General features: G+C 37.4%; 3 protein-coding genes across 3 annotated transcripts in view; 1 reads left to right on the top strand and 2 right to left on the bottom strand.

The window, feature by feature from the left end:
• The window catches only part of LOC134663736 (protein retinal degeneration B), a 427,614-nt gene that overhangs the window by 381,163 nt on the left and 20,207 nt on the right, over positions 1 to 26,244 (bottom strand). The gene's annotated exons all lie outside the window — the stretch shown is intronic.
• On the bottom strand, positions 3,126 to 11,594 carry LOC134663650 (phosphatidylinositol 3-kinase regulatory subunit gamma). The gene is made up of 4 exons (XM_063520086.1): positions 11,047 to 11,594; positions 8,890 to 9,588; positions 8,386 to 8,682; positions 3,126 to 7,914 (listed from the first exon to the last, which is right to left on the bottom strand). Exons 1-4 carry the CDS (start codon positions 11,124 to 11,126, stop codon positions 7,698 to 7,700), a joined length of 1,293 nt encoding a protein of 430 aa, XP_063376156.1. The 5' UTR covers positions 11,127 to 11,594; the 3' UTR covers positions 3,126 to 7,697.
• LOC134663634 (transmembrane protein 145) lies at positions 13,156 to 25,977 on the top strand. The gene is made up of 7 exons (XM_063520058.1): positions 13,156 to 13,677; positions 14,579 to 14,854; positions 15,195 to 15,354; positions 15,590 to 15,727; positions 16,321 to 16,576; positions 17,353 to 17,457; positions 24,039 to 25,977. Exons 1-7 carry the CDS (start codon positions 13,208 to 13,210, stop codon positions 24,179 to 24,181), a joined length of 1,548 nt encoding a protein of 515 aa, XP_063376128.1. The 5' UTR covers positions 13,156 to 13,207; the 3' UTR covers positions 24,182 to 25,977.

The raw sequence follows: 26,244 nt of genomic DNA, 5'->3' as shown, positions 1-26,244 counted from the left end.
AGACATACGTCAACAGGCTTATTTTAGCTATTATAATCCGTTTGTTTCATTCTATTTTTCGATGAGGTAAATTGTAGCTCTTACGTGGTACCACAAAATTGGTCGGACACAGGAACCTGCCAACACAGGATTTGGCCGACCACTTTTTTTTTTACTGTTCTCAAAGGCAGCTATCGTACCATACAAGTTTCATACGATTTTTCGATAAAAAATTTTTGATGATTTTTTTATAAATCTGGTCGGACTGCAAAAACTGCCAGGTTAAGGTGAGGCCGACCAAGACATACGTCGACAGGCTTATTTTAGCTATTATAATCCGTTTGTTTCATTCTATTTTTCGATGAGGTAAATTGTAGCTCTCACGTGACCCAATAAATCTGGTCGGACTGCAAAAACTGCCAGGCTAAGGTGAGGCCGACCACTTTTTTTTTACTGTCCTCAAGGTCAGGTATCCTACCATACAAGTTTCATCCTATTTTTCGATGAGGTTTTTTTTGATGAATTTTTGTCCAACGTTTTTGCCATTTGTACAAAATCTGCCAGGTTAAGCCTAGGCCGACCAAGTGCGTTGGAATCTACTAAATGTCAGGTACCTCTACAGGGTAGGTATATTCTATTTTTTGATGAGGTTTGTTTCATGCAGCCGGCTCCCGGACTAGTGGGAGCGCGCCTTTCAGGCGGTCATAAAATTGGCGGTTTATCTGTGGCTCAACCTGCCAGGTTCGCATAATTTGCGCCTAAACTTAAGGTAAAATATCAGTGAAACATATGTTTAACTCGCTCTGACATATTTAATCGTGGAGTGAATGAAGCAAGACAGCTAGCAAGCGAACATTTGAATGTTCAACGGTTGAAAAAGTCGTTAACTTTCGTCAGTCAAAAACAGCCACTGTGACGAGTAGGATGTTACGTGTTTTTATAGTAAAATTGTGGATTTTTATGGTGAAACCGTTAAAAAGCTGAGGAAATGTCAGTAAACTTTTGTTAATATTATGTTTGGGTGTGTTTTTAGAATAATTTAAGTGCTAAAGGTGTGAAGAAATGACATGCCAAGTCATAGCCGAAATTTTCTTACTCGTTTTCTTATTATTTTTATAAGTTTTACTATGTCTCAAAACAATCATAATACGTCGTAGTTCATATAGATTATATTAAATACAATGAAATTAGTTTAAAATCTATTTAAAGTGAATAATAGCTATCAAACTAAATAACGGTCGGCACATAACCTCTCGGGCTGTCGCAACAGACTGGACGAGCACCTGCCAGGCTGTCGCCACAGACGGCGCTGTCATGTTACTAACGCACGTTTGCATAGCATGGACATTCCACTTACTAACTAATTCTACGATATTCTCTTTCCACATAGGCTATAATAACACAGCTCAGCGCAACTGTAATGAGTGAGAGCAAGGGCTGGACATTTAATTTGTAAGATAATAGTTTGGTCCATGAAGTCTTTATACTGAGATTGACGAGTATAAAAAATTTAATATAAATTAATTATGCAAAGCTTTTAATATGGGTACTAGGCGACAGTGATGATGATGATGATGATGATCATAATAATAATGATGGTGGTGGGGTTTGCTACTAAGATTTTAGGTGTTACTCTTCACACATTCTTAAATATCCCTTTATTGCTCTTACGGTCTAGGTATGTCCATATTAATCAAACCATATAGATGTGATTTGGTCTATATTTGTCTTGTTTTCAGATCAAGTTTTTAGATGTTTTTTGTTTATTGTTTCATTAATACCCTGGGAAACGGAATTTCTTTGGATTAAGGCTGCTGATTACTGTGATTTTTCAACATTTTGTGGGCTATCAATGGTGCATGAATAAATAAAAGCATTTTTTAAACATTTTTTACCATATAACTACTGCACCTGCATTACTATTACTTTGGCCACAGATAGTTTACAACTTAAATTTCTTATTTATGTATAAAATTATTACATAGGGTGTGGTAGGACTCCACAATGCATGTAATTAGTAACTTATTTACGTGCGCCATTTCTAGGGCAGACATAATTTCAATGAAGTTTTCAAATGGTATATTTCATGTATTTAATTGATAAGCCTGACATTTTATGTTTTTTTGATGTGTATTATTACATTATGTACATAATTAGAGGAACAGATACGCCTAAAAACTGTTTATTTTTTTATTACAATAGAAAATGAAAGATACATTTCGGTACCTATAATTTGAATTCGACTGTACAGTTATTTTATGTTAGTTTAATGGTCGTAATTTTAAGTAGCAGTTAGATAATTAAATAAAGGGCAGAAAAAATACAAACGAATGACTGTATCATTGTAAAAAACAGAATAAATCGCAATTTTCCACTTGCACGTGGATCTAAAAACCCTGTCTGTGGAGCAGACCCCTTAGGCTGCCACAGATGAGGGGGAGCGGCCATATTCATCTCCCACAGCTGAGGGGATAAATATATATTTATATTATAAATGTCAAATTTAAGCTTCCAGTGTAGCCATAGATATAAATATAACATATAGTTGGTCAAGCAGATCTTGTCAGTAGAAAAAGGCGGCAAATTTGAAAAATGTAGGCGCGAAGGGATATCGTCTCATAGAAAATTTGAATTTCGCGCCTTTTTCTACTGACAAGATTTGCTTGACCGTCTATAGTTTCCATACTTTAAAAACATAGACCTAGTATTAAATAGATGAGCTATACGCGTGCCTCCATGAGGGACAAAACATACGCAAAGCGACAATATTTGGACAATATTAAAAACACGTTTCAACATTCCTGACAACATACCAAAAACTATCTACGTAATTCGGTTGGGTTAGTAGTGGTAGTAGGGAATTACTAGTATAATTTGGTATGGAGATGGTTAGTTGATAGTTTTAGGCCTGGGGAAAAGCATATTATAAGGTGTATTCGGGTAATACCGAATGTCGGATAATTCCGAAATTCAGATGAAAATCACCCTTAATTCCATCATAATAAAAGTCTCTTTTCGGAATTAACCGACAGTTTTCGACATTCAGAATTACCGAGTAAACCTTAATAGTTTTTATTAATGATCGTCATTCCATGCACACGAAATTGCGGTTTATTACTTAATTTCAAATGAAACTATACCAAGGCTGATTTGTTTGTTTATTAACACTTATTAAAACATACTACAATTATAATTTTACATAAAATGGCGACAGAAAGGAATAGTTATGTTTGAATGGTACTAACTAACTTTAATGGTACCTTATCTTAAAATTTAAAATTCGCCTTTGAGATCAAAAACATCTACAGTAATTACATCCATCCTGAAACTACTTTTGGACTCTTTATGCATAATTATAAGACATGAATACAAAAATAACTCGAATAAATCTCATTATATTAACTTTATAACTTACTATGATAAATAAATTTAAATTACACAATTTAATGTGAAACAACGTATAACGCCTCTTTCTCTGAATCATTTGAATCGGTCGTCGTTACTAGCATGTTAAGCATGTACAGTCGCCATCAGACATATCGGAGCTCCCGAGCCGCCTTGACAATTGAGGCGTGGTCAGATATTTGTGAGCACCCTGGCCGCTTCGATATATCTGATGGCGACTGTACAGGCAACTGTAAAAATATGGGTACATACAACTTACTCAAAAATACGTCCCATAGTTCTTTATTCGCTGACATAAAAGCTATGGGACAATTTTTTTGAGTATGAGTGCAGCCATATTTTTACACTTGACTGCACAAGTATAATGTACAAGTTAGAAGCAGATATAGTATGAGTTATCCGACATGATTTTTTAGCCTCAAACTTAGGCTGTTAATCAAGAGGCATTAGTTTCTTTTGTGCACCGCGGTGGCTACCTAATTTATCATTAGTCAGAAGGATTAAGCCCTAAAAGGCATTTTTTTCCAGAGAAATCATACTATACTTATATAGTAACGACGTCACTATTTGAATTCTGGATCACTTTGTACCTTGTCACAGCATGCAGACGAATACTCTTATCTCAATATTCCTCCAAAGCATGCAGTAGCGGTACTGATAATGACTCGTCGATCATTAGATATTATTTGGTGTTTAATGAATGAAACTGCGATAAGGTACAGAGTTAGGTGCCTAGAAATTAAATAAGTGACTATATTCCTAAAGCGCTCAAAATTATTTGAACAAGCTCTCATGTCACTACCAATATTTCTGTGCTGATTGTACCTACATTTTTGATGACATGATTTTAACACATTCGCTGCCAGCGACCGAGTAGCAGGCGGGTTCTCTGTTCGTAAGCGCTTTACGCTACAAAACGGATAAACCACGTAATCGGCTACACTCGTAGCGCGCACTGACAGTGAACGCGTTAATTATGGTCTGTAGGTACACATTTTACTCACTAGTCCACCATGAGCGCTTAAAGTAACAAGGACACTGACTGACCCCATCATAACATTGTCAAGTAGAGAAAGAAAATAATGGTTTATGGCCGACATAGCATACATAGGTCAATTGTCAATTTTCCATGTATATATTTGTGAATTGTAAGCACACTTTTACACATCTTCACTAGGCCCTGACGCTCTTCCAATTAACTGAGAATAGGCCTTTATGAGTAATTACACAGAAAAACTATAAATACTAAAGTAATCCCGATATATATATACAAAGTAGATAAATTGCACAAAGTATAATAAAAAAATATTGCACCTAATACTGTGAACGTGTGAACATAGCTTTTTTTACATGGTAGATCAGGCATTTGTGTTTTATATGAGCGGGGACACAATATCTAAGTAGGCATCTGTAAAAAACTACACAGGCTATTATCAGAATAAATGTTCGATAAATACTGTAAATGTATATAGCATTAAGAACTTTACTCGTACTTAATGGTCTTATTTCCATTTATAATTTTTCATTAATTATCGTGTATATCTTGTGCAATGACAGAAATAATAAAAAAGCGGCAAGTTCATATATATCCAACCACGTGTTTACTCGTTCTAAGAAAATATTTGTACCATAATCGTTTAAAATATATCAGCGCGCTATAACGCCTAGATAATAAGTGTATAAGAAGTCAGTCGGGACAAGTGCGGCTGTGGGACAACGGCGCCTGGTCAACGATTACAAGTAGGCGTAAAGGTTAGAGCCCCTCCCACCGTGTCCGCACTTTTACCAGAAAGCAAAGGGAAAGTGTGGTTACGGTGGAAGGGCTCTTACTTCTAGTACTACGCCATTGGACGTAATCCATGGGCGCACTTGGCCCGACCTCGTTCACTCCGAGATAAATCTGATGGCGACCTGTACCAGACACGTGGCCTTTTCTATAAGAAGAACAATGTCTCGTGTGCTTTCTTGTATCAAAATGTAATGGTATATGCAAATATATTTAACACACTCGTAGCCAGATATGAATGTTTATAGTGTTTAATTACCACATCAATTAGTCCAACTGAATAGAACAACTGAACAATCTAAACAATCGATAGATGACCATATAGCAAGTATTTACTGGCTTAAATAAAGAAGGTAGAATAAACAATATAGTTACAGAACTGCAATACAAAATTTCCTCTTCATTTTTACAACACTCCTCATATAAAGTTTGAATGACTCATGGAAACTCCAAATAACTAATATAACTTTTAAAGAATACTTCAATTCGTAACTTTCGTCGATTAATTGGTTAAACCTACCTACACTAAAACTACTTTATGATTACAACCTTAGAATTACCATAAATGGCGAATTCGGTGTAAGTTTCCAAATAACCAATGTATGTTTAATTGACAAGAATAGTTTATATGTATCAGAAACAATTGTGCCTAAGCAAGGCGGCTACAAAAACTCCAGAGTTCCCCTATTCTTATAGGTTTTTTAGAGAGTGAGTAAGTAACAATTTTTAAAGAGAGCCAAGGAAAACGCTGAAGCTACTCGCCCACCGACCACTTAGAATTTGTGGCAAGCCAGTTGCTTGTTAGAGAAGTAAACATTATTTTAGTGAAATTATTAACCATTGATTTAATCGTTTTGACCAGGACATATAAAATAAAGTAATAAAATCCTTACATATATTTGAAAGACATGTTGCACACATTGATAAATGTCAGTATGCTGAGCATTAATGAGCCAACATTATCATTATCACCAAATTCGTCATAGTAAGAAAGAAGTAGTACGATTCATTTCATCATTTTCCTTAAAAAAAACTTTTGTTAATGCAAGTACAGTTGAAAAATTACAAAATTTCTATAAATATTATAGCAACAAGCTTAAACCAATAATATGAAGAAAAAAAAAGAACATTCTTCCTTTGTTCAAATTACAAAATGTTGATCACAATCCAGGTATAAAATGATAATTCTCTTTTATACATACAAATACCCTCTAAAAATCGGTTTATATATATTTATGTCATATAATGCATATGCATTTTATGACGAAATGTTATTAATTACTATCACATGAGTCATAAATGGGAGGTTATCGATACGAGCACTAAGGCTGCAGACTCAAAGTCGAGTATTGGACACGATTTCAAAACGTAATCCTACCTCAAAATGCAAACAACACTGCAGTTTATGCAAGAATATTCAGATTTATTCAGACAAATCCAGGTACTTTACATTTTTCCTTGTTCATTAATCAGAATCACCCATCAATTTATTTACACATTCAAAAAAATTTTAAAACATACTTTTGCTTGTCCATTTTCATAAAAGAATGAAACATTTCAAGTATGTATTATTTTATGTTGTAACTTGAGTTTAATTTGCAACACTTTTCATGGAGTTTTCACTGGTAACAACCGCAAAGAAGTTGTTATAATAGTTAAATACATACATGAACAATTATTAGTTTAGTTTTTTTTATATTCATCAAAATTAAATATCTTCTAAAATCTTACTTACGTCTTGTTACCAGTAGGTGTCGCGGTAGGATGTACCTTGTATATATTTCTGAGGAATTCATTAGAAATCCAATAAATTTATAAATAGTACCTGCAGATGTAGGTATGTGCTTTATAAATCCCAACCCTAAAGATGACTTTTAACAAATTAATATCACATTAGCAAACACAAATAACAAATCAAGTATTAAATAACATTCAACTTCCAGAGTTCACTGATTTGCACGCATCAACATTTACATGACACATTTTTGGTACTCGCGTTTGTACATTTGGCCGACAGACGTTCTCCCTAAAGCTACTTACAGAAAGCATGCAACTCATGCAACTTAAATATTATACTTCATACAATACTTTGTCTGTTCCCTCGCGCGCCCTTACACTTCCCAATCAAATTCATCAAAAACTGGACGCAATACAAATTTATACTTTCGTTGTGGATTGGGCCATTCAAATTTGAACATACCTCTTCTAATAGAAGTATCAAGCAATGGAAAATATCACATGATAATATGCATAGTTATTATTACCATCACATACTTATCAATGCATTTTAGACATTATTCAGATCCGATAGAAGAGTATAGCCGGGTTGTTGATCATTTCAAAGACAAAACAACCGGGCTAAAAATACAAAATCTTTCTGGGAACATGAGATCAGTACATCTGTTCATACATACAGGAATGACTTGAACCTCATGATACCTTTATCACATAAGTGAAAGATCATACCAGTCATCTATCTAAATAGAAGACTAGATTCAGCAAGACTCACATAAAGTATCATTTGGTACTACTGCCTGGGTCTCTGCTGATGTGAAGCCTGGCACTCCATTTGATGGTTTGATTGATTTTGATGGGGTTCCAGGTGTTCACTTTCATGTGACTGTTTCTTCTCCGGCTTGCTAACTAGATGAGCATTGATGGGATACTTCAGTGTGGTTCGGAGTTGGTCGTTGTGTTCATCTAGCGAGTTAATGGCGTAGTGTAGAACAAGCTCATTTAATGTCCTGAAATAAAAAAAAAAAATTATGATGAATGGTATCAATTCATATGTATCCGAGTATTATAAGAGCAGCAAGTATTGTTAATAAAATGATTATTAAATATAAGCCATCATTCTTCTTTGAATTGGATCACCACATAGCATTTCATTCCACAAATTCAATGCCTATTATCAACAACTGGGAATCAGACCGCCGACCCTCATACAAGGATAATGACATTAATGACTAATTAAAAGATGTATACTGTATAAGGAAAAAGCGTAACTAAGGCATGTTTGAATTAATCGAAATAATTTTGATATTAAAGTATTTTTTTTAAATAATAAAATGTAAATGACTAATGATTAGGAAAAAGGAAATTTGGAAGAACATCATAAATTTTCAATATTACATCTCACAACTGATCTGTTATCAATTTATCATTATTATCATCATTCATATACAATATTGTAACTAGTGTTATAATAAACTTACTTGTAAACATTATATGGTTCTGCAAAGCCATAACCTCTTTCAGTCTTGAATATAATGCAATGGTAGACAATGTTGTTGCAACATATGGATAGTGCAAGTTGCCCTCTAGAGTTTGGGCGTATTAAAAATGTGCCTGTAGGTTTTCCATCTAGAATTTTCTCTGCATTTTCGCGAGTGCAATTTTCTACCATCCAACTTTTCATTTCACGATGTGCATATAACTCTTCTAACTTATGTATGTTATCCTCCTCTAAATTTGTTAAATACTCGTCAGTCTTACCACGCCTTTGGAGCCATCTGAAAACACCAATGTTTTAATGAGAAACATGTATATTGACAAATTTAATTACACTAGTCTTTCGTCTGGGGGAGTGGACACCTGCATGCACCTGCATGTGCGGCTGCAGAGGTCCTTTATTTCTATATTTGTCTAAGGATACTTTGACAAATATAGAAAATAAAGTTCTGGCCTTCAGGGAAGAAATAAAATTCTAGTCAACTTACATTTTGTGCAGATCTTTTTTCTTGAAGAGATCTACTATTTGTGGTTTAAGTTGAGTTATCTCTCTCTCAAGCTTCAAGTTTTCTTTTACAGTAACCCGAAGTAAATTGTGCAGATCATAACTTGCTTGCTTCAAGCTGTTCACTCTTGATATTAACTGCTTGTTATTTTGTATAAGATCTGTTTTCTCGTGCGGTTGTGCTTTAGACTGCATTTCATCTTGATATCGGAGATGTTCCTCACAAACTTTAACAGTCTCGTTGAATGCATCTAAAGCTTGTTTCTTAGCCTTAACTTCCTCCCTCAATCTCATGTATTTGTCAGAGCATTCATCAAAGTTCCTTGTTTTAAGGACATATTGTTTATGTATGTTTTTATATTCAGCTTCAAGTGTTTCTTCACTGTCATTTTCACCTCCATCATTTTCTTGGGAGCGTAACAAAGGGTACATAAGAGTGATGTCCAAGTTGCGGTTGCAGTGTGCAAGGGAGCACTGCGTGTAGAACCTGACCAGTTCCACAACGGAAGCAAACTGGAACGGCTCACAGAACCCATAGCGCCCATCTTGATAGTAAATCTTTATCAATTTGTTGGTTCCTCCTTTTCGGACCGTCAATGTATATCCACTGCCTTTATTTGATGCATTTCGAACCAGGAAGGAGCCATCAGGGGTATCTCTAAGTTTTTCATTTGCCTCATCTCTGTAATTAATAATATAAGTTCATTATTGAATAATGTAGGTATGATAGAAAAGTAAAACTCAGGAGAAGAAATTTATAATGCAATACAAAGCCAATTAAAAAACCTTTTTTATTAAAACTGCTTTCGTAGTTGATTTAAATGTAGCCTAAGTTACCAGCATAAAAAAAATTGGCTCATGGATATTGATATTGACACTATGGAAAAAGACAGAAAGTCATACCCACAAACATAAAAGGGAGATAGACTTCTAAATTTGCAACCCTTCCCACAATTGGGCAACAATAAAATGATGCAATAAAGAATCTATTGTTATTACATTGCTATTATAGTCTATTGAACAGCGATACATTACCATACCATTAAGTAAATACATATATTCTAATTGTTAAGAATGGCAAATAATGCTGCTCTTAGAAATGACTTAGTTTAGGAATCTTGTGCAATTTCTATTTAACCCTAACTAATCAGCAGGTCACAACTGGCTGTTGCCATGCAATAGTTGAGATAAGAGTCTAAGTTTCCTATAGAACAACTTAATTTTTCATTTATTTAAGCTAGAAATATAACTTGTCAATTATCTGCACTGACACAAAAATGTGGGTATTAAAAATCAAACAGATAAGTATCTAGAACATGTGTCCAATCTCAAGTATTAACCTATAAAAATTAAGACCTTAACCTACAAGATACCTATAGTCCGATCAAGCTAAGTTGGCAGCGATTTTTATAGCACATACTGTGAAAGTGTTAAGTAAAAGTCATAATTTCATAGAAGTTTGATGTTTAAAATAACACTTCCAGTCTGTGCTATCTAACTTGCTGCCAACTTAGCTTGGATTGACTCTACTAGCATTCCAGTTAGACACCATGAAAATTAATTTCAAACTGTAAAAATGATTGTCAGTTACTAATATCATAAGAAACAAAATGTACCTATTTATTGATAAATGGCAACGGAAAGTAGGTAAAGTAGTGCACTTATGTTTGAGTTTATATAAAATTGCCTTTTTGTACTGTTGTTATTGTACTTGTTACAACACATATGAGTGGATAACAAAATAAAGATAAATATAATATTTTAGGTATGAACTTAGTAGTTGTATTGTAATAACAACTTTTAGGTTCACAGTTAAAACTTTATGTATACATCATTTTAATTTTCTTAACATGTTACTGTTACGTTACGTTATGTTACTGGCTGCTATACTCAGGAATATAATTTGATTATAAAATAAAATATATATTTAGAGTAAAATGTGTTATACAGAAACTTACTAAAATTCTCAATGATATTCAAAGGAAAACAGTACTTCACAGTAGGTTCTAAATAGTAATCATATCAAAGAATATGACAGACAGGATTATTATGTATAATAAGATGAATTTGTATACTTAAAATATACATAAAGTTAGTGACAGTAAAAAACATACTAATATGATTTTTATAGGAAGGTTACCTTGTGATGTCACCCCAATACCATTCACAGTTTTCGAGACATTCTTCAGGTGGCTGCGGAGGGGCGCCTATTTCAACCATTATTACATTATAAGCACCGAATTACTCAAACTACTAAACCGCACTCAATAAGCTCGATATCTAACCAGATTCCGGCTACCACTACTAGCACTACTTCCGCCTGAACATAACCAAACGGTCATCAAATACACTGTACAAACATTGTTAGAACTAGTAAGATCACTTAAATAACATTAACACTTTAGTTGTAAGTCATGGTTCAGAAGAACTTCGCGGACACATAAAACGGAGCAATTTGGTTCACAAAGGAAATGGGCGAGCGCAATGACAGTTACTAGGGCACATTGTCCATCGTTTCCTGGAGATAAACTACTACTCGCAGTGACACAAAACTTGGAATAAACGTTAATGCAGTTGTGACAAAAGTAAACACATGGAATTCTAATTAAATATCTAAATTATAAAACTTGCAAGTACTAAAACTCAGTCTGCTGTATCTCTGTCGGCCATATTTCAATGCTTCTATGCCTATCTATCTATACTAATATACTATATGGCATTGGCATATGCTGTATCCGAGGGCTTACCGCGTTCGTCGCCCTGTCTCCCTGTCACACTTACGTACGAATTTACAAGTGCGACAGAAAGGCAACACGTCGAACGTGGTTCGCGGTAGGCCCTCTGTACATAGACAAAGATATATGTAGAAGGATGTCGGCCATTGGTCGGTTTATTTAAAGACCTATCCAGACTAGTCAATTTTTCGCTAATCTGATTAAATTGCCCGATTGAATCAGGACGTGCGGACGTAAACGGCAATTTGGCTCGGCGAAGTCAACCGCTAACGGTCTCGGAGTAATTAACAACGGAGACGCCATGTCTAAAATTTTCGGTACAAAATAGTCTGCCGTTTTTTGCGGGGGAGGGGCACATCAAATGTATAGGTACGTCATGTCAGATAAACGTCAGTCCATACATATGGTTGACATGTGGTTGACCATTGGCCGCCTATTTTCGACAGAGGGGAACGCCTGTTAATGGCGGCTCCATTGTTAATTACTCCGAGGCTAACGGTAGTACTATTAGACTATTAGTTATTCTGTGCCGCTGATAATTAGCGCTAAAATGAGGTTATAGTGTGTATAAAGCATTAAGCGGTATCCAGACGGGATGACCAAATAGACCGATTTGATCAGAAATGAAATTGGCGTCTATCTCCAATTTAATCACCAATTTTATATTTATGGTGATATAAGAGCCCTCTAAATTGAAAAAAAAAATGCCCTAGAACGAAAATAATGGCGTCACAAATTGGTGTTCTTGCGTGCGCAACTCATTTTATCGATAATATCGGTCATTATCGGCGGTTGAATTCGGCAAGCCAAACTGGTATTTGCGTCCAGAATTCCTGATTCGATTGGGCAATTGAATCAAATTGGCGAAAAATTGACTAATCTGGATATGCCTTTAAAAAAATACAATTTTACGCATGAGTGTAAAGCGCCCTCCAGACTATGCGCGTGAATCGCGGGCGAAGCCGCGAACGCGAGTGTGGAGTCTAGTTCGCTGATATACGAAATCGACTCCAGACTCGCGTTCGCGGCTTCGCGCCGCGATTCGCGCACGAGTGTGGAGCGGGCTTTACTGTGTCGGGTGGAAATGACCGTCTTGTCACAGTCTCACATGTTTCTTTTAAAACCCCACCGTAAACTTAGTATGGATTATGGTGGGTATCAGATAAATTCGACCAATCATAGTGTCGTATTGCGTATTGCGTATCTTGTGCGTATCCATTGCGTATCCCTCGGACGCACGAGTATAGCACGTCTATAGGATTCTACCATCAATGGTTCTACAATTGTCTATGAGATAGTCGTTTCATCTCTCATCTGTCAGTCAAATGTCAACCAAATTGAGATGAACAAGACGACATACCAGCAGGATTTTTGCCACCCATGGGAGGAGAGAAAACATTTGTGTTTTATTATTTAGGAGAAAAAATGATTGAAACGTGGCATTCATGTAATCTAATATATCAAATGTAGTTTAAAGAAATCTACATGGAGTATATGAAACATAGACTGTGATCTGGTTATTATAAGAATGGTGTAAAGTGGAATAGTAAGAGAAAAGTGTTCAATATGTACATGAAATATGTGTTTGTTTTGTCCCTCTACCTCATGCTCGACAGTGCGCTGTCTATGCATATAAAGGGCGAATTTTCTACAGATGAGTTTTTCAAATTCGTAGTCAAATTTGGCTTTCAGAAAACTGACATCCATTATCAAAAAGAAACATATGGATTCATATTTGGCAATATCACATCAAAAGATCGTTTTATGTATCCTATCACATTTGCTGTGTTGAACAGGCATCATTTTATTCACTATTATAAAAATCGGGATATAGAGAACAAGGAGCTGGCATGTCAAGTCATGTTCCAGAACTTGAATACATCTGCTTACCACCCTAAGTGTAATGCTGGGGGACAGGATTTTTTTCGGCGCATCCCTTGCCCAAAAAACGAAGTTTGCGTTGATGAAGACTCCCTATGGAATGTTGTAAAGAAAAGTCAATTTACTTACGACATTGAGAACCCAGGCCAACCAAGGTATGTATAATTGTATATATTTTAAAATATGGTCTTCGGTTACCGCAATTGTTACTCATGAAATTAAACTATTGAAACATATTATATTATTATAGCGTATACTGAATTCATACTACATCCCCACGTTTCGAATCCTTTACAGCGTGTATGGTCAATGGGCGACTGCTAGGAAAAACTACACTGTGCAAAAACTACCCACTTACAAAATAATTTTCCATCATAAACTATATATTTTATACCATTTAGCAGTTAAACATTGGAATGTAGTATGAACTCAATATACGCAATATAAGCTGTTTCAATAGTTTTATTACCCGACTACGGCAACGCAAAAGAACGGTTATGATTTTATGTATGTAAATTTATAACTTTCAGTGAAAACCTTTTAATTCAAATTACTGCCCCTTTTACTTGTCCTCAGCCAGGTCATTCAGTGACAGATCCAGGCAGTTTTGTATTTGGTTGGTTAACTATTAAATGTTATAACTTTCTGAAAATGTACAAATTGTTTGTTTACTTTTATTTTAATACCTAGTTTCTGCCCACCTTATGGCTTATAAAAACTAACTGTCCTATGTCATTCCCTGAGCCTCAAACTATCTCCATACCAAATTTCATTTAAATTGGTTCTGTGGTTTAAGTGTGAAGAGTCAGAAACACACAGTTATTACACAATCTCATTTCTCAATTTTATGTAGTTATTGTTTTTATCTAAACATGGGATAGAACTGTAACCTGTATGGGTATTTTATGGGTCTTTTAGCATTGTTAAGAAATCTATCTGCCAAACTGGGGCTAAAAGTTTTGTTGATAAAGCCATATGTGTAATAGTTTACTTACTACTTATGTATGTATTTATTGAGATTAGCCAAGTACATTATAGTAATTTATTCACCCACAGGTTCTGGTATGTGTCCATGGTGTCCTGCTATCTCAATGAGACAACATGCACATGGCATCATTACAAAGGAGCACCATCGAAAGATAATAAAACCATGACAAATGTCCCACAAAAAGTCCAATATGACTTTTGGCTAGTTAATGGGAATCCTAATCAAAGTCTATACAATAGCCTGATGTACCAATTTTCGTTTGATCGTCAAAACACCCTGGAATTGTATTTGGTGTTTCTGCTTTGCTATATTGTCCTTGTGCCAGTGCAGATTTATGCTGTCAGGTAAATTGCGCTATAATCCTTATTCCTTATCTATTTTATTGTATGAATAATCATATGGACTAGAAAATTACAATTACATGTAAACATGAGTCGGTATACAACTGTACTCTGTTTTCCTTGAATAGAATGTAACACACATTTTAAGAAAAACAAATTAAAACATTGTGTTATATTCATTACAAGTATTACAACATTGTTTTTTTTGGGTGAAAGGTACCTAAAACTGTCATCAATCTTGTAAAATATAATACTTAGATTTTATAGGACTATTTTATGAATGACTAGATGTAGATGTATGACTAACTCTGTCACATTAATGTTTATTTTATATATCTTTCAGGACACAGAAACATCCAGTAACAAAGTTATTCACCTGCAGTCTCATACTGGAGTTTGGTGCCATTTGCTTCAATTTCCTGCACACAGTGAAGTTTGCCGCAGACGGCGTAGGATTTACTGGACTCGATGTTGCTGGGGATATACTGGATATTATGAGCCGGGTAAGTTCAACATGTGTAAATTTAAAAAACTTTATCCTGGAGAAACCTCTAAAGTCCCAAAAGTTTTGTTTTTGAATTGGGTACCTTGTCTCATTTATTAGTATTTTTTGTACCGAGACTGACTGAAATAGCAAGATACATACGAACATTTCCGTGAAAATACGATGGAAAATAATAAATTATGTGCTACATCTATGTACACAATGTTGAAGCATATATTAATGTAAATTTTCAGACCCTCTTTATGCTGCTGCTCTTGTTATTGGCAAAAGGCTGGGCAGTCACCAGATTGGAGCTTACATACAAGCCATTGGTTTTCGGCGTGTGGCTGGCATATGGCATAGTACATATACTGCTGTATGTGTGGAATACTGTAAGTCCGCATGTTTTTTTCCATTGGTATTAAGTCACCGAACCCAAATCATCGGCGAAACGAAAAACTTCGCTGGTTCGGTCACCTACTCAGAATGGGAGAGGATCGGGCAGTCAAGAGGGCGTTCTTGGGACGACCGACTGGTAGCCGTCCGGTGGGTCGGCCCAGGTATCGCTGGGAAGACAGTGTGACGGCGGATCTGCTTCAACTTACTACATATCATCGTCTAGTACTCACAATACAAGCCTTATTGAGCTTACTCTGTGACTAGATCGATTTGTGTAAGATTATCCAATACTTATTTTATTTAACAGCGTCTAAACTGAAAATCGTAATTCAAGACCAAAAAAATAAGACAATGTTGCCACTGCAATAAATTGTTTGTAAAATAGTAAATTCCTTTTTATAAATAAACACACTAAGATAATTTATTTATTAGTAATTTTACACGTACAATTTAAAAAACTACTTTTGTTTACTTATTTTACATAAATACAAGACGCGCTAGTAAAAAGTGGCAACATTGTCTTACTTTTTTTGGTCTTGAACTATGATTGCCAGTTTAATGCGGCCGAATAAAACTTAAATTTCAGACGGAAGTAGATATCATAGAGGAAATTGACGAATACCAAACGTGGCCGGGCTGGCTCATCCTCACCCTGCGCGTGGCCATCATGTCCTGGTTCGTGCTGGAGCTGCGCAACACGATGATGTATGAGCACAACATGGCCAAGCTGAACTTCCTCCTGCATTTCGGCGCCTCGAGCTTGGTGTGGTTCGTGTATCTGCCGGTTATCGCTTTGATAGCCCTGCAGATTAGCCCCTTGTGGAGGTTTAAATTTTTACTCGGTAAGCGATTTTTAGTAGTAGTAAAGTGTCATTCTATAGAACTTGCTAACTATGTAAACAAACCGCCATATTGAAACTGTCACTGAATGATGATTTCAGTATGGCGGTTTGTTTACATAGTTAGCAAGTTCCATAGAATGGAACTTAAGTAAAAGACTATTGTACAAAAATAAGCATAAAACCTGAAAAAACACTCATCATTTGTACAAAGGCGAACTAATTCCTTTCAGGGGTCTCTTCCAGATTTTTATGACCCATTGTATTTTTTTTTACCTACACGAAAATGTAGGTGAGTGGATCAACTATTTCTTGTTGTATTACTGTCCCATCAGCCAGGGAACAATAATATCAGTTTGCTACAACTAGATTTTGCTTAGTAAATGGTCCAGTATGGAAAGGGTATTAGACATAAACCTACCACAAAACCTGGGTCACCCCAGGAGAGCGTAGCCATGGCAATGCGTGAAATAGAGAAGTAGATTCACCTAGTATTGATGAAACGTGGATAAGCTGAATTTATGAATGAAAGTGGCCAAACAGCGTACGATAAATGAAAATTAGCCACTTATAAGATAGTATGCAAAATATTATTTTGGTTTCCATTGGATAAATTAAAATAACCAATTTAACTTCAATGGAATTACTGCACCAATGTTTGAGTTATGTTCTGTTTGACCTTTTAAGTATTTAGATTTAACATAAAATTCTTTGAATTAGTAGTATGATATAACCTTCGGGAATTGAAACAATTTTTGAAGAAGCTGCTATAATTTCAGGTATTACATATTCGGCGGACTGCCTGGCGTTCTGCGTCATGACACATCTGCTGTGGCCCACTCGATCGGAGCAGTACTTGCTGCTGGCTCCCTCTGATTACACAGGTCAGTTAGGAGTTTCGTTACCGACAGGTGACAAAAGGAATCCTGTCACTAAGACTCCGCTGTCCCTCTGTCAGTGGGATGTATCTATAGTCATATAAGTAGACAGATGAAATTTTCAGTGCGAGTTGCTATATGTATATTGTATATATATCGTCAGGAGGTGACAACCAAAACTCCCTAATTACTACTACTAATTCATCTTCTGTTTTCATGTATAAATGTGTTATTTTTATTTGTACTCGTCTCAGAAATCCCATATTTCGATTACCCGAACTAGTCTTGGTTCCAATTCGTTCATAGTAGTCCTACTATTAAAATAAAGAATAAAACATAACCGTCAGGTGACAACCAAAACTCACTAATTAGGTACTACGCCAAATTCAGAGCCTACTTTTTTGCAATTTTTAAATATTTGTTATCAGCTGACGATATATTCTATGTATGATAAAAATTGAAATAAAATACAGTCAGCAAAGTTGCGAAGCAGCTATGTTCCAGTTATCATTATCATTTATAAATAGAGTGATGTACATTGATATGCTTATTTGCAAACACCACACTCCATTTTGCGGGCACATAGGTTCGGACCGTTTTGCACTATTTTATAGGTCAGCTACATCCAAAATCAAAATCAAAATCAAAATATACTTTATTCATGTAGGCCTAGCAACAAGCTCTTATGAATCGTAATTAATCTTAATCTAATTATCAGAGCAATTTATTGATGTTAATATTATTCCATAATAAAATTGGATTATTATACATGTCAAATTTAACACTAAGAATTTCACAAAAGGATCGTCAAACATTAAAAAAAAAAATTGTATAAAAAAATACTAGTCTAGAATTTCTAGAATAAAATCTAAATGTCAAAAAAATGCATAAGTAACAAACAAGTAGATAGTATTACATCGCAGTATCAAATATACCTCATCAATAATCAAATATACCTAATAAATAAATAATCATTTCGAATAACAATTAATCCCACGTTGTATTATCATTCATGTAGTCCTGTGTGGTATAATAAGCTTTGGAAATAAGTTTACGCTTTACACAATTCTTAAATTTATTAATAGATAATTCAGTAATATGGTTTGGAAGTTTATTATAAAATCTTACACAATTACCCATGAATGATTTTTTAATTTTATGGAGCCGAGTGAAGGGCACTGCGAACTTATGTTTATTTCTAGTATTAAAATTATGGATTTCACAATTTTTCCTAAAATTTACAATATTTTTATGTACATACAGAATATTCTCATAAATGTATTGACAGTGCACTGTCATTATGTCAATTTCCTTAAATTTATCTCTAAGTGAGTCTCTATGGTTCATTTTGTATATTGCTCGAATAGCCCTCTTCTGCAGAACAAAAATGGTATTTATCTCTGAAGCACCGCCCCACAGTAAAATACCATATGCCATAATGCTATGGAAGTAACTAAAATATACTAATCGAGCTGTTTTCACATCAGTTAACTGACGGATTTTGCTCACTGCAAAAGCTGCAGAGCTCAGTCTATTCGAAAGAGTAGCAATATGGGGACCCCACTGGAGTTTAGAATCTAAAGTTATACCAAGAAAAACTGTACTATCAACTAATTCCAATTCCTCATCCTTCACAATGACACTTGCTTGCACATGCCTTACGTTACTACTAGTGACAAACTTAATACATTTAGTTTTTTTCTCATTTAACATTAAATTATTAACATTGAACCAATTTACTACTTTTGAAATAGCATTGTTTACATCATTGTAAGCTTGTTGCTGTCGTTTGACTTTGAAAATAAGTGAGGTGTCGTCTGCAAACAATACTATATCATGGTGGGTCTTAACAAGGAATGGCAAGTCATTTATGTAGATAAGGAACAGGAAAGGCCCCAATATTGACCCCTGTGGTACACCCATAGAGACCAATGACCCAGGTGATCGCTGTCCATTCACATCGACCCTTTGTATTCTACCATCTAAGTAGGACTTAAGTAAATTCAGTGCCGATCCTCTAACGCCGTAATAATGAAGTTTCCTGATTAATGTTTCATGACAAACACAGTCGAAGGCCTTAGATATCCATATCCTCAAACGTCCCCAGACCAGACTCAAACGATCACTATCCTGGTACCTACAAATACACGCAGGTATTTCTACTAATGTCTGTTCCTAACCTCGTCATCATTTTTACAAGCTTTTAATTACTTTCACCTGTCCCGTTGTCTGTATAGCTGAAGTTCTAAGGTCCGGTTTTCTAAGGGGACCTTGCACTTTGGAGACAAAGCAAACCGCTTGGAACAGATGTTCCTGGGGGTGATCTGAGCCGATTAAGCCCGGTTGCCAAGAGGTTCCCCCCAGCAGGTGGGCAGGGGAGGGGGGGGTGAAATTGCCTCCGGCGCGCCTCACTCTAAGCTTTATATCTGCATACATCTCGCAACTATATCAAGTTTGGTGTCTTTTTCGTGTAATACGAGGATGAAGAATTCATTTCTGTGCCTAAATTTTTACTCACCCATACAAAAAAATCGAGAAATTCAAAAATCAAAAAAAATCTTCTCACTTTTTTTTTCGAAAATCCTCTACAAAATTAAATATATGAGGATTATCTCTAGAAAAAAAATACCTGTGAATAGCCCAGTTATCATACTATATAGAATAGTAACCATGTCAAACATTTTTCGTTTATAAATCTGTAAAAAAAAATGTTTTGTGTCGCGCGGCGTACCGTGCTGAAGTAGGTACCTACTCGCATTTAGTTTAGGCACGCGTTCGCTTTAAAACTTTATTCTACATACGCAGGTAGGTACAGAAAGTAAATATTTAAAAAAAAGGGGATTAAAATACGATATATCTGAATATTGGATTATCCTATGCAGAATGAGTTGTCTACCTACTATATAGGGGGGCTACCGCCAATACCAAAAATCGTCAATTGCGGGCAAAAATGACAGCTATAACACGTTTTCTTACCGCGAAGACAGCCGTCATCGAGCGGCCCGTTCGAAAGACGATTATGGATCGAATATCGTTCCATAGACCTACCGCGAAACGGAATTTTCGGAGTTTTTGACAGCACGAAATTCGTAAAGAACTGTCAAAACACACGTTACCTCAAGAGCTAACGTTGTTATTTCGTTTATCACAGTGCTGCCAGATAACTCACCTTTCAGCTTTTTATCCCGTTTTTGTGGCAGTGAATCCGCCCAGTACTTTGCAATAATTTTGAATGTCCTCAGTTTTTGAGGACTGCTGCGGGATTATTAAATAGATATTTGGGGATTATGCTCGATCAACTCGCGGTTTCAAAGCAGTGCTCCTATTTTTTCAATTTCATGGCCTGGCAATTTCACAACTATCATAATCATGTATCATGCCCTTCGTGTATCTTATTAGTATAGTTGATTGTGCTGTGGTGAGTGAAATTGTACTGTTTGTTTGTGAATAACAGAAATGTTTCTGTCGCAAGAGAACCGGGCTGAAGAAACCCGGCAACAAGCCGCTCGTATTACTCATGGCCACAGACTAGCCGAGGCGTAGACGTGGCCTACGATGGAGCGAGCTCACCCAGAAGGTGCCTGTTCACTCTTGATTTGAAGGTTGCCGGGTTATAAGAACACGGAAATATAGACGCCGGCAGGGAATTCCATTCCTTGGCAGTGCGCATAAGGAAAGTAGAAGCAAAGCGCTTCGTGCGAATTGGTGGAATATCTACCATGTAAGGATGGAAACCGGCCGTGCGTCTAAAAGTCCGATGGTAGAATGGGGAGGGTGGAATGAGCTCGTGTAGCTCTTGGGCACACTCCCCGAAGTGCAACCTGTAGAATACCGACAGGCTGGCGACTTTCCGCCGATGGGCCAAAGACTCAAGCTTAGCCGTTAGCTTCTTGTCGCCAATCATCCTCCTAGCTCTGCGCTCCACTGAGTCCAAAGCGGCGAGTTGGTATTTAGCTGAGCCATCCCACAGGTGGCTGCAATACTCCATACACGACCGGACTTGAGCTTTGTAAAGTGTTAGAAGCTGTCCAGGTGTGAAGTATCGCTTCACCTTATTTAGGACGCCCAGCTTTCTGGCCGCAGTTTGTGCTTTAGACTCAATGAAACTGCCGAAGCTGAGGACTGAACTCAGCTCCATGCCGAGGAGTTCCAGGCTGTCGGTAATAGGTACAGATGCACCCCGGAAAGAAGGAGTCGGGTCGAATGGACTCCGTTTTGCGGAAAATAGACACGCCTGCGTTTTGGAGGCATTGAACGTGACCAGATTGTCATCACCCCACTGGGAAACGAGACTAAGCTCATTCGCTCAACCATGGCCTCTCTCTGTGAACGTATATCCTCCCTGCTGTCCCTTGCACTAGCCAAATATCTCTCAACAACCGTACTGTCATCTGCATAACCTACAATGCTGGGTTGCAGCATGTCGTTAATGTGGAGCAGGAAAAGGATTGCGGAGAGAACAGACCCCTGAGGAACACCGGCGTCAATGGCCATGAGGTCCGAAGAGTAGCCATCAATAACTACTCTGATCGACCGTTCTCTCAAGAAATCAGATAGCCAGCTACAGAAATCAGCAGGGATGCCGTAAGCAGGAAGCTTGCTAAGGAGACTTGCGTGCCAAACCCTGTCAAAGGCCTTCGAGATGTCCAGTGAAACAGCAAGCGCTTCACCGTTCCTCTCGATGGCCTCGCCGCAGCAATGCGTGACATACGCTAAAAGATCCCCAGTAGACCGACCTCGGCGAAAGCCATATTGACGGTCACTGAGCAGATCATTTGCTTCGAGGTATGCCAGCAGCTTGCCGTTAAGTACCCTTTCCATGACTTTACAGAGCATGGAGGTAATTGCGATTGGTCGGTAATTGCAGGGATCAGCACGACTACCCTTCTTGGGTACTGGCTGCACGTTTGCAAGCTTCCAGGATTTCGGCACCGTTCTTTTTTGGAGAGAGAGGCGGTACAGGCGTGTCAGTACAGGAGACAACTCAGGCGCACACTGCTTTAGTACACGTGCAGGTATACCGTCTGGTCCATTGGCCTTATTCACGTCAAGATTCAGCAGAGCTCGGCGTACCTCTTTTTGATGTATAGCAATTCTCTGCATAGAGGAACTGCATTGAGGTAGCGTAGGTGGAAGTTTTGAGCCTGCATCTAGACGTGAATTGCTCGCAAACAGAGAAGCAAACAAGTTAGCTTTCTCTGTCGCGGAGTGGGCCAGTGTCCCATCAGGTTTCTGCAGAGGTGGCAATGTGGGTCGGCAGAAGTTGGATTCGACCGCTTTCGACAGGGACCAGAACCGCTTGCTACCAGGAGGGTAGGAGGCGAGTTTGGCCCCTATTCGACTGACGTGGTCGAATCGAGCCTTTCGAAGCACCCGTTTGCAGGACTTGGCAGCTGAGTTAAGGCTTTTTTCCTCGCGCGAACCCTCTGTGCTCCAGCTTTGGTATCGCGGGCTAGTACCCAAGCCTGGTATGCAGACTGCTTAAGGGCCTCGGCTCGAGCACAGTCCGAATTGTACCATGCTCGGGTCTTGTGATCGAGCGATAGGTCGGAGAACGGAATGAAATATTCCATTCCCTGCCGAATCACATCCGCAACAGCCTCAGCAGAACACGAGGGGTCACCCGAAGCCCAACATCTTTATTTATATATTTAATTTATATTTTTATATAATATATATCACTTCCAGAAGTTATTTGTTAATGTAATCTACAATCAGAAGAATAACAACTTATCAGAAATCATCTAAACATACTTAAAAATCCTAAAAGCTGCATACCGCTCTTACAATGCAGGTACGCCGCGCGACAAAAAACATTTTTTTTACAGATTTATAAATGAAAAATGTTTGACATGTTTACTATTCTATATAGTATGATAACTGGGCTATTCACAGGTATTTTTTTTCTAGAGATAATCCTTATAATTTTAATTTTGTAGAGGATTTTCGAAAAAAAAAGTGAGAAGATTTTTTTTGATTTTTGAATTTCTCGATTTTTTTGTATGGGTGAGTAAAAATTTAGGCACAGAAATGAATTCTTCATCCCCGTATTACACGAAAAAGACACCAAACTTGATATAGTTGCGAGATGTATGCAGAGATAAAGCTTAGAGTGAGGCGCGCCGGAGGCAATTTTCCCCCCCTCCCCTGCCCACCTGTTGGGGGGAACCTCTTGGCAACCGGGCTTAATCGGCTCAGATCACCCCCAGGAACACCTGTTTCAAGCGGTTTGCTTTGTCTCCAAAATGCAAGGTGGTGGACCTTAGAACACCGACTAGTAATCAATCTTGCAAGTTAAATTTGACCAACTTCCCGGTTTCCAATGAAGCTGAAAATTTGCATACATATGTAAGTCGGGTGACAATGCAATACTATGGTACAATCGACCTGATCTGATGATGGAGACAGAAGGTGGCCATAGGAACTCTGTGATGAAACAACGCAACCTAATTGTGTTAGGGGTTTTTAGAATTGTCTCGATGAGTATTAGTTGCCTGTGGAAAGAAAAGTACAGTCAGCGATTAAAGCTTGTATCAAAAATGAATTTTTTGCCCTGAAATTTATTCACATTACATTTTAATTTCCAGCGGGCATTGAGGAACTAGACGAGTTCAATGAGTCGCCGCACGTAGTGCACAGCGACACGGTGGCGCTCACGGCCGACAGCGTCAACGTCGACGATGAGGACGTCATATTCACCCGCTCGCACAAGAACACCGTCTACTCATAGCGGGACTAGACCTATCCAGGGGAAACTTCGAGAATTCTCTCCACGAGCCAGTCGGTTAGAACGAGCTAAGTGATCTTTGAGATTGTTAACCGGCTCTGCGTGTCAGACGTTTTTAGACGAGGGCTGACGATAGCCAATTAGCCATATTGAGCGGACTATGGGATATATGTATATGAGGTTTGTTTATTCCCAATTTTGGTCCGGTACAGCACTTAAGTGGGATGTCGCACCGTTGTCAAATTTTCAATACCTATGAGTAAATGTCGACTTTAGTGTAATATTAGTCGTAAGCGTTATCTGTGAATAGACACGAGTATACAACGCGTATTATGATAAAGTGCATCTGTTTTAATACCTGCAGTGTAGACAAACTATTGCACAGTACCGATAAAGAAAAAAAATGGTGGAATAATATAATAGTTCCTCGAGCAATGTTTTAAAGAATTTAATATAATTTAAATTAATTATAGTGTATTTTAATGTGCAGTGTCAAATCGAAAACTTAGTCACGTAGTTGTAAGTAACGGGACGATATCTGTTTTGTCTTTGAATAACATTTTTTGATAAAGTATTCTTTAACCCAAGACATAGAAAATATTCAAAAGAAAACCTTGAAACCACTGTTATTCTAATTTAACTCACGCTATATCTGTTTGAGGCTACGTAACACTGGCGCATGTTCTAATAATTGAATACCTAACGTACAATTTGCAATTTACCTATAGTTAGAAAGCGCTAGAATAGCATTTGAAAAATAGTTCCTCAAAATTTGGTAGAACCTCCTTACAACCGGCGTCCTGCGTGTAGTACATAGGTCCCAGACATTGCATCATCTTAATAGAGTTTAAATTAGCAAACTTGATACCCAGTCATGGGGTAAAACCCTGATAAACAGGTCGGACTATGAGAAAGACCTTTCATAGGTACCAATCATAGAAACACTTTCTCTAAAGCGCCCTCTGATTAGTGAATATTTACTATTTTACTCCATTGAAAGAAAATACCATCTCAAGGTTTTTGTCGCGTTATTTCATGTTGCACATTTTTATTTATACTAGTTACAGGTTACATGTATTAGATGATTAGTACCTACATATTTAGGTAATAATGAATGTTCTAATGAGTGTCATTGAAATGTGCCAACCTGTGAGTCAAAAGTTGCATAACACACTTTAATCACTTTTGAGACTTTTTATGAAGTATAGTAGGTACAAAATTAACGAAGGCGTTATAAACAGTTAATAAGCCTGCGCGTCAAAATTATCTTATTGCACAAAGCCTTAATAGTTCATAACTTTAAAATTAAATAAAAACATCTTTATATTGAAGTTGTTAAATCGAATAGTACCTACATTAAAAATCTGTCTCTAAAATAACTGCATTGCGTACACTTTCATTCTTAGCAAAAATAAATAGTTTGTTTTATACTCTTCAGAGTATAATTATCATTATTATTTGTATGTCTTTTCCATATCTCGGGACCATGGGGTCCCGGACCTTTGGGAGGCGTACGTGGGGCCGAAGCCAACAGCGCAGAGGCCCTTTAAGACACTTTAATCTAAAAGCAAGGGATACACGTGGCGGATACCATCCCCGAACGCACAATGTGATACATCAAGAGATGGTCCCCGCCAGGTGCAAAGACTATTGCAGTGCAGCACTTTTGTGCTGCGATGGGAACTAAGGTCATGGGCTATAGATTTGAAAGTTGGATGGACTGGATAATGGGCTATGGGAGAGACTAGCGGACACCTGCCGTGACAATCAGTCTCAAAATTGTATAAGACAGGTGGTGACTCGCCAACTCATTGAGTGGGCCCCGCAATGGCCACACGCACAGTGCGACAACAGGGCAACACTTTGGAGCGGCTGTGAGGTTGTCGAGAGGTGAGTCTGCGGTAGCCAGATCCCGGTAATCCGTTCAAGGGCCGCCGGCGTTATGACATTTTACACTTCCAACCTGGAGCATAGGTCCCGCTCTTGCGACTCCACTCTGGCCGGCCAATCAAGGCAAGCACAGAGGCGAGGGCCAGATGACAGGGCCCTCTGGAATAGGGGTCCGC

The sequence above is a fragment of the Cydia fagiglandana genome, chromosome 1 (assembly GCF_963556715.1).
Source record: "Cydia fagiglandana chromosome 1, ilCydFagi1.1, whole genome shotgun sequence".
NCBI classification, from domain to species: Eukaryota; Metazoa; Arthropoda; class Insecta; order Lepidoptera; family Tortricidae; genus Cydia; species Cydia fagiglandana.
Note: the sequence above shows the minus strand (reverse complement) of the source record. Positions and strands in the feature narration are given on the sequence as shown.

Coding starts and splice junctions, on each gene's coding strand:
- LOC134663650 (XM_063520086.1), bottom strand. CDS start 11,126: ATGGTTGAAATAGGCGCCCCTCCGCAGCCACCTGAAGAATGTCTCGAA. Junction 9,589..11,046: donor TATTGGGGTGACATCACAAG/GTAACCTTCCTA, acceptor TATTAATTACAG/AGATGAGGCAAATGAAAAAC. Junction 8,683..8,889: donor AAAAAAGATCTGCACAAAAT/GTAAGTTGACTA, acceptor TGGTGTTTTCAG/ATGGCTCCAAAGGCGTGGTA.
- LOC134663634 (XM_063520058.1), top strand. CDS start 13,208: ATGTACATGAAATATGTGTTTGTTTTGTCCCTCTACCTCATGCTCGAC. Junction 13,678..14,578: donor GAGAACCCAGGCCAACCAAG/GTATGTATAATT, acceptor ATTCACCCACAG/GTTCTGGTATGTGTCCATGG. Junction 14,855..15,194: donor GTGCAGATTTATGCTGTCAG/GTAAATTGCGCT, acceptor TATATCTTTCAG/GACACAGAAACATCCAGTAA.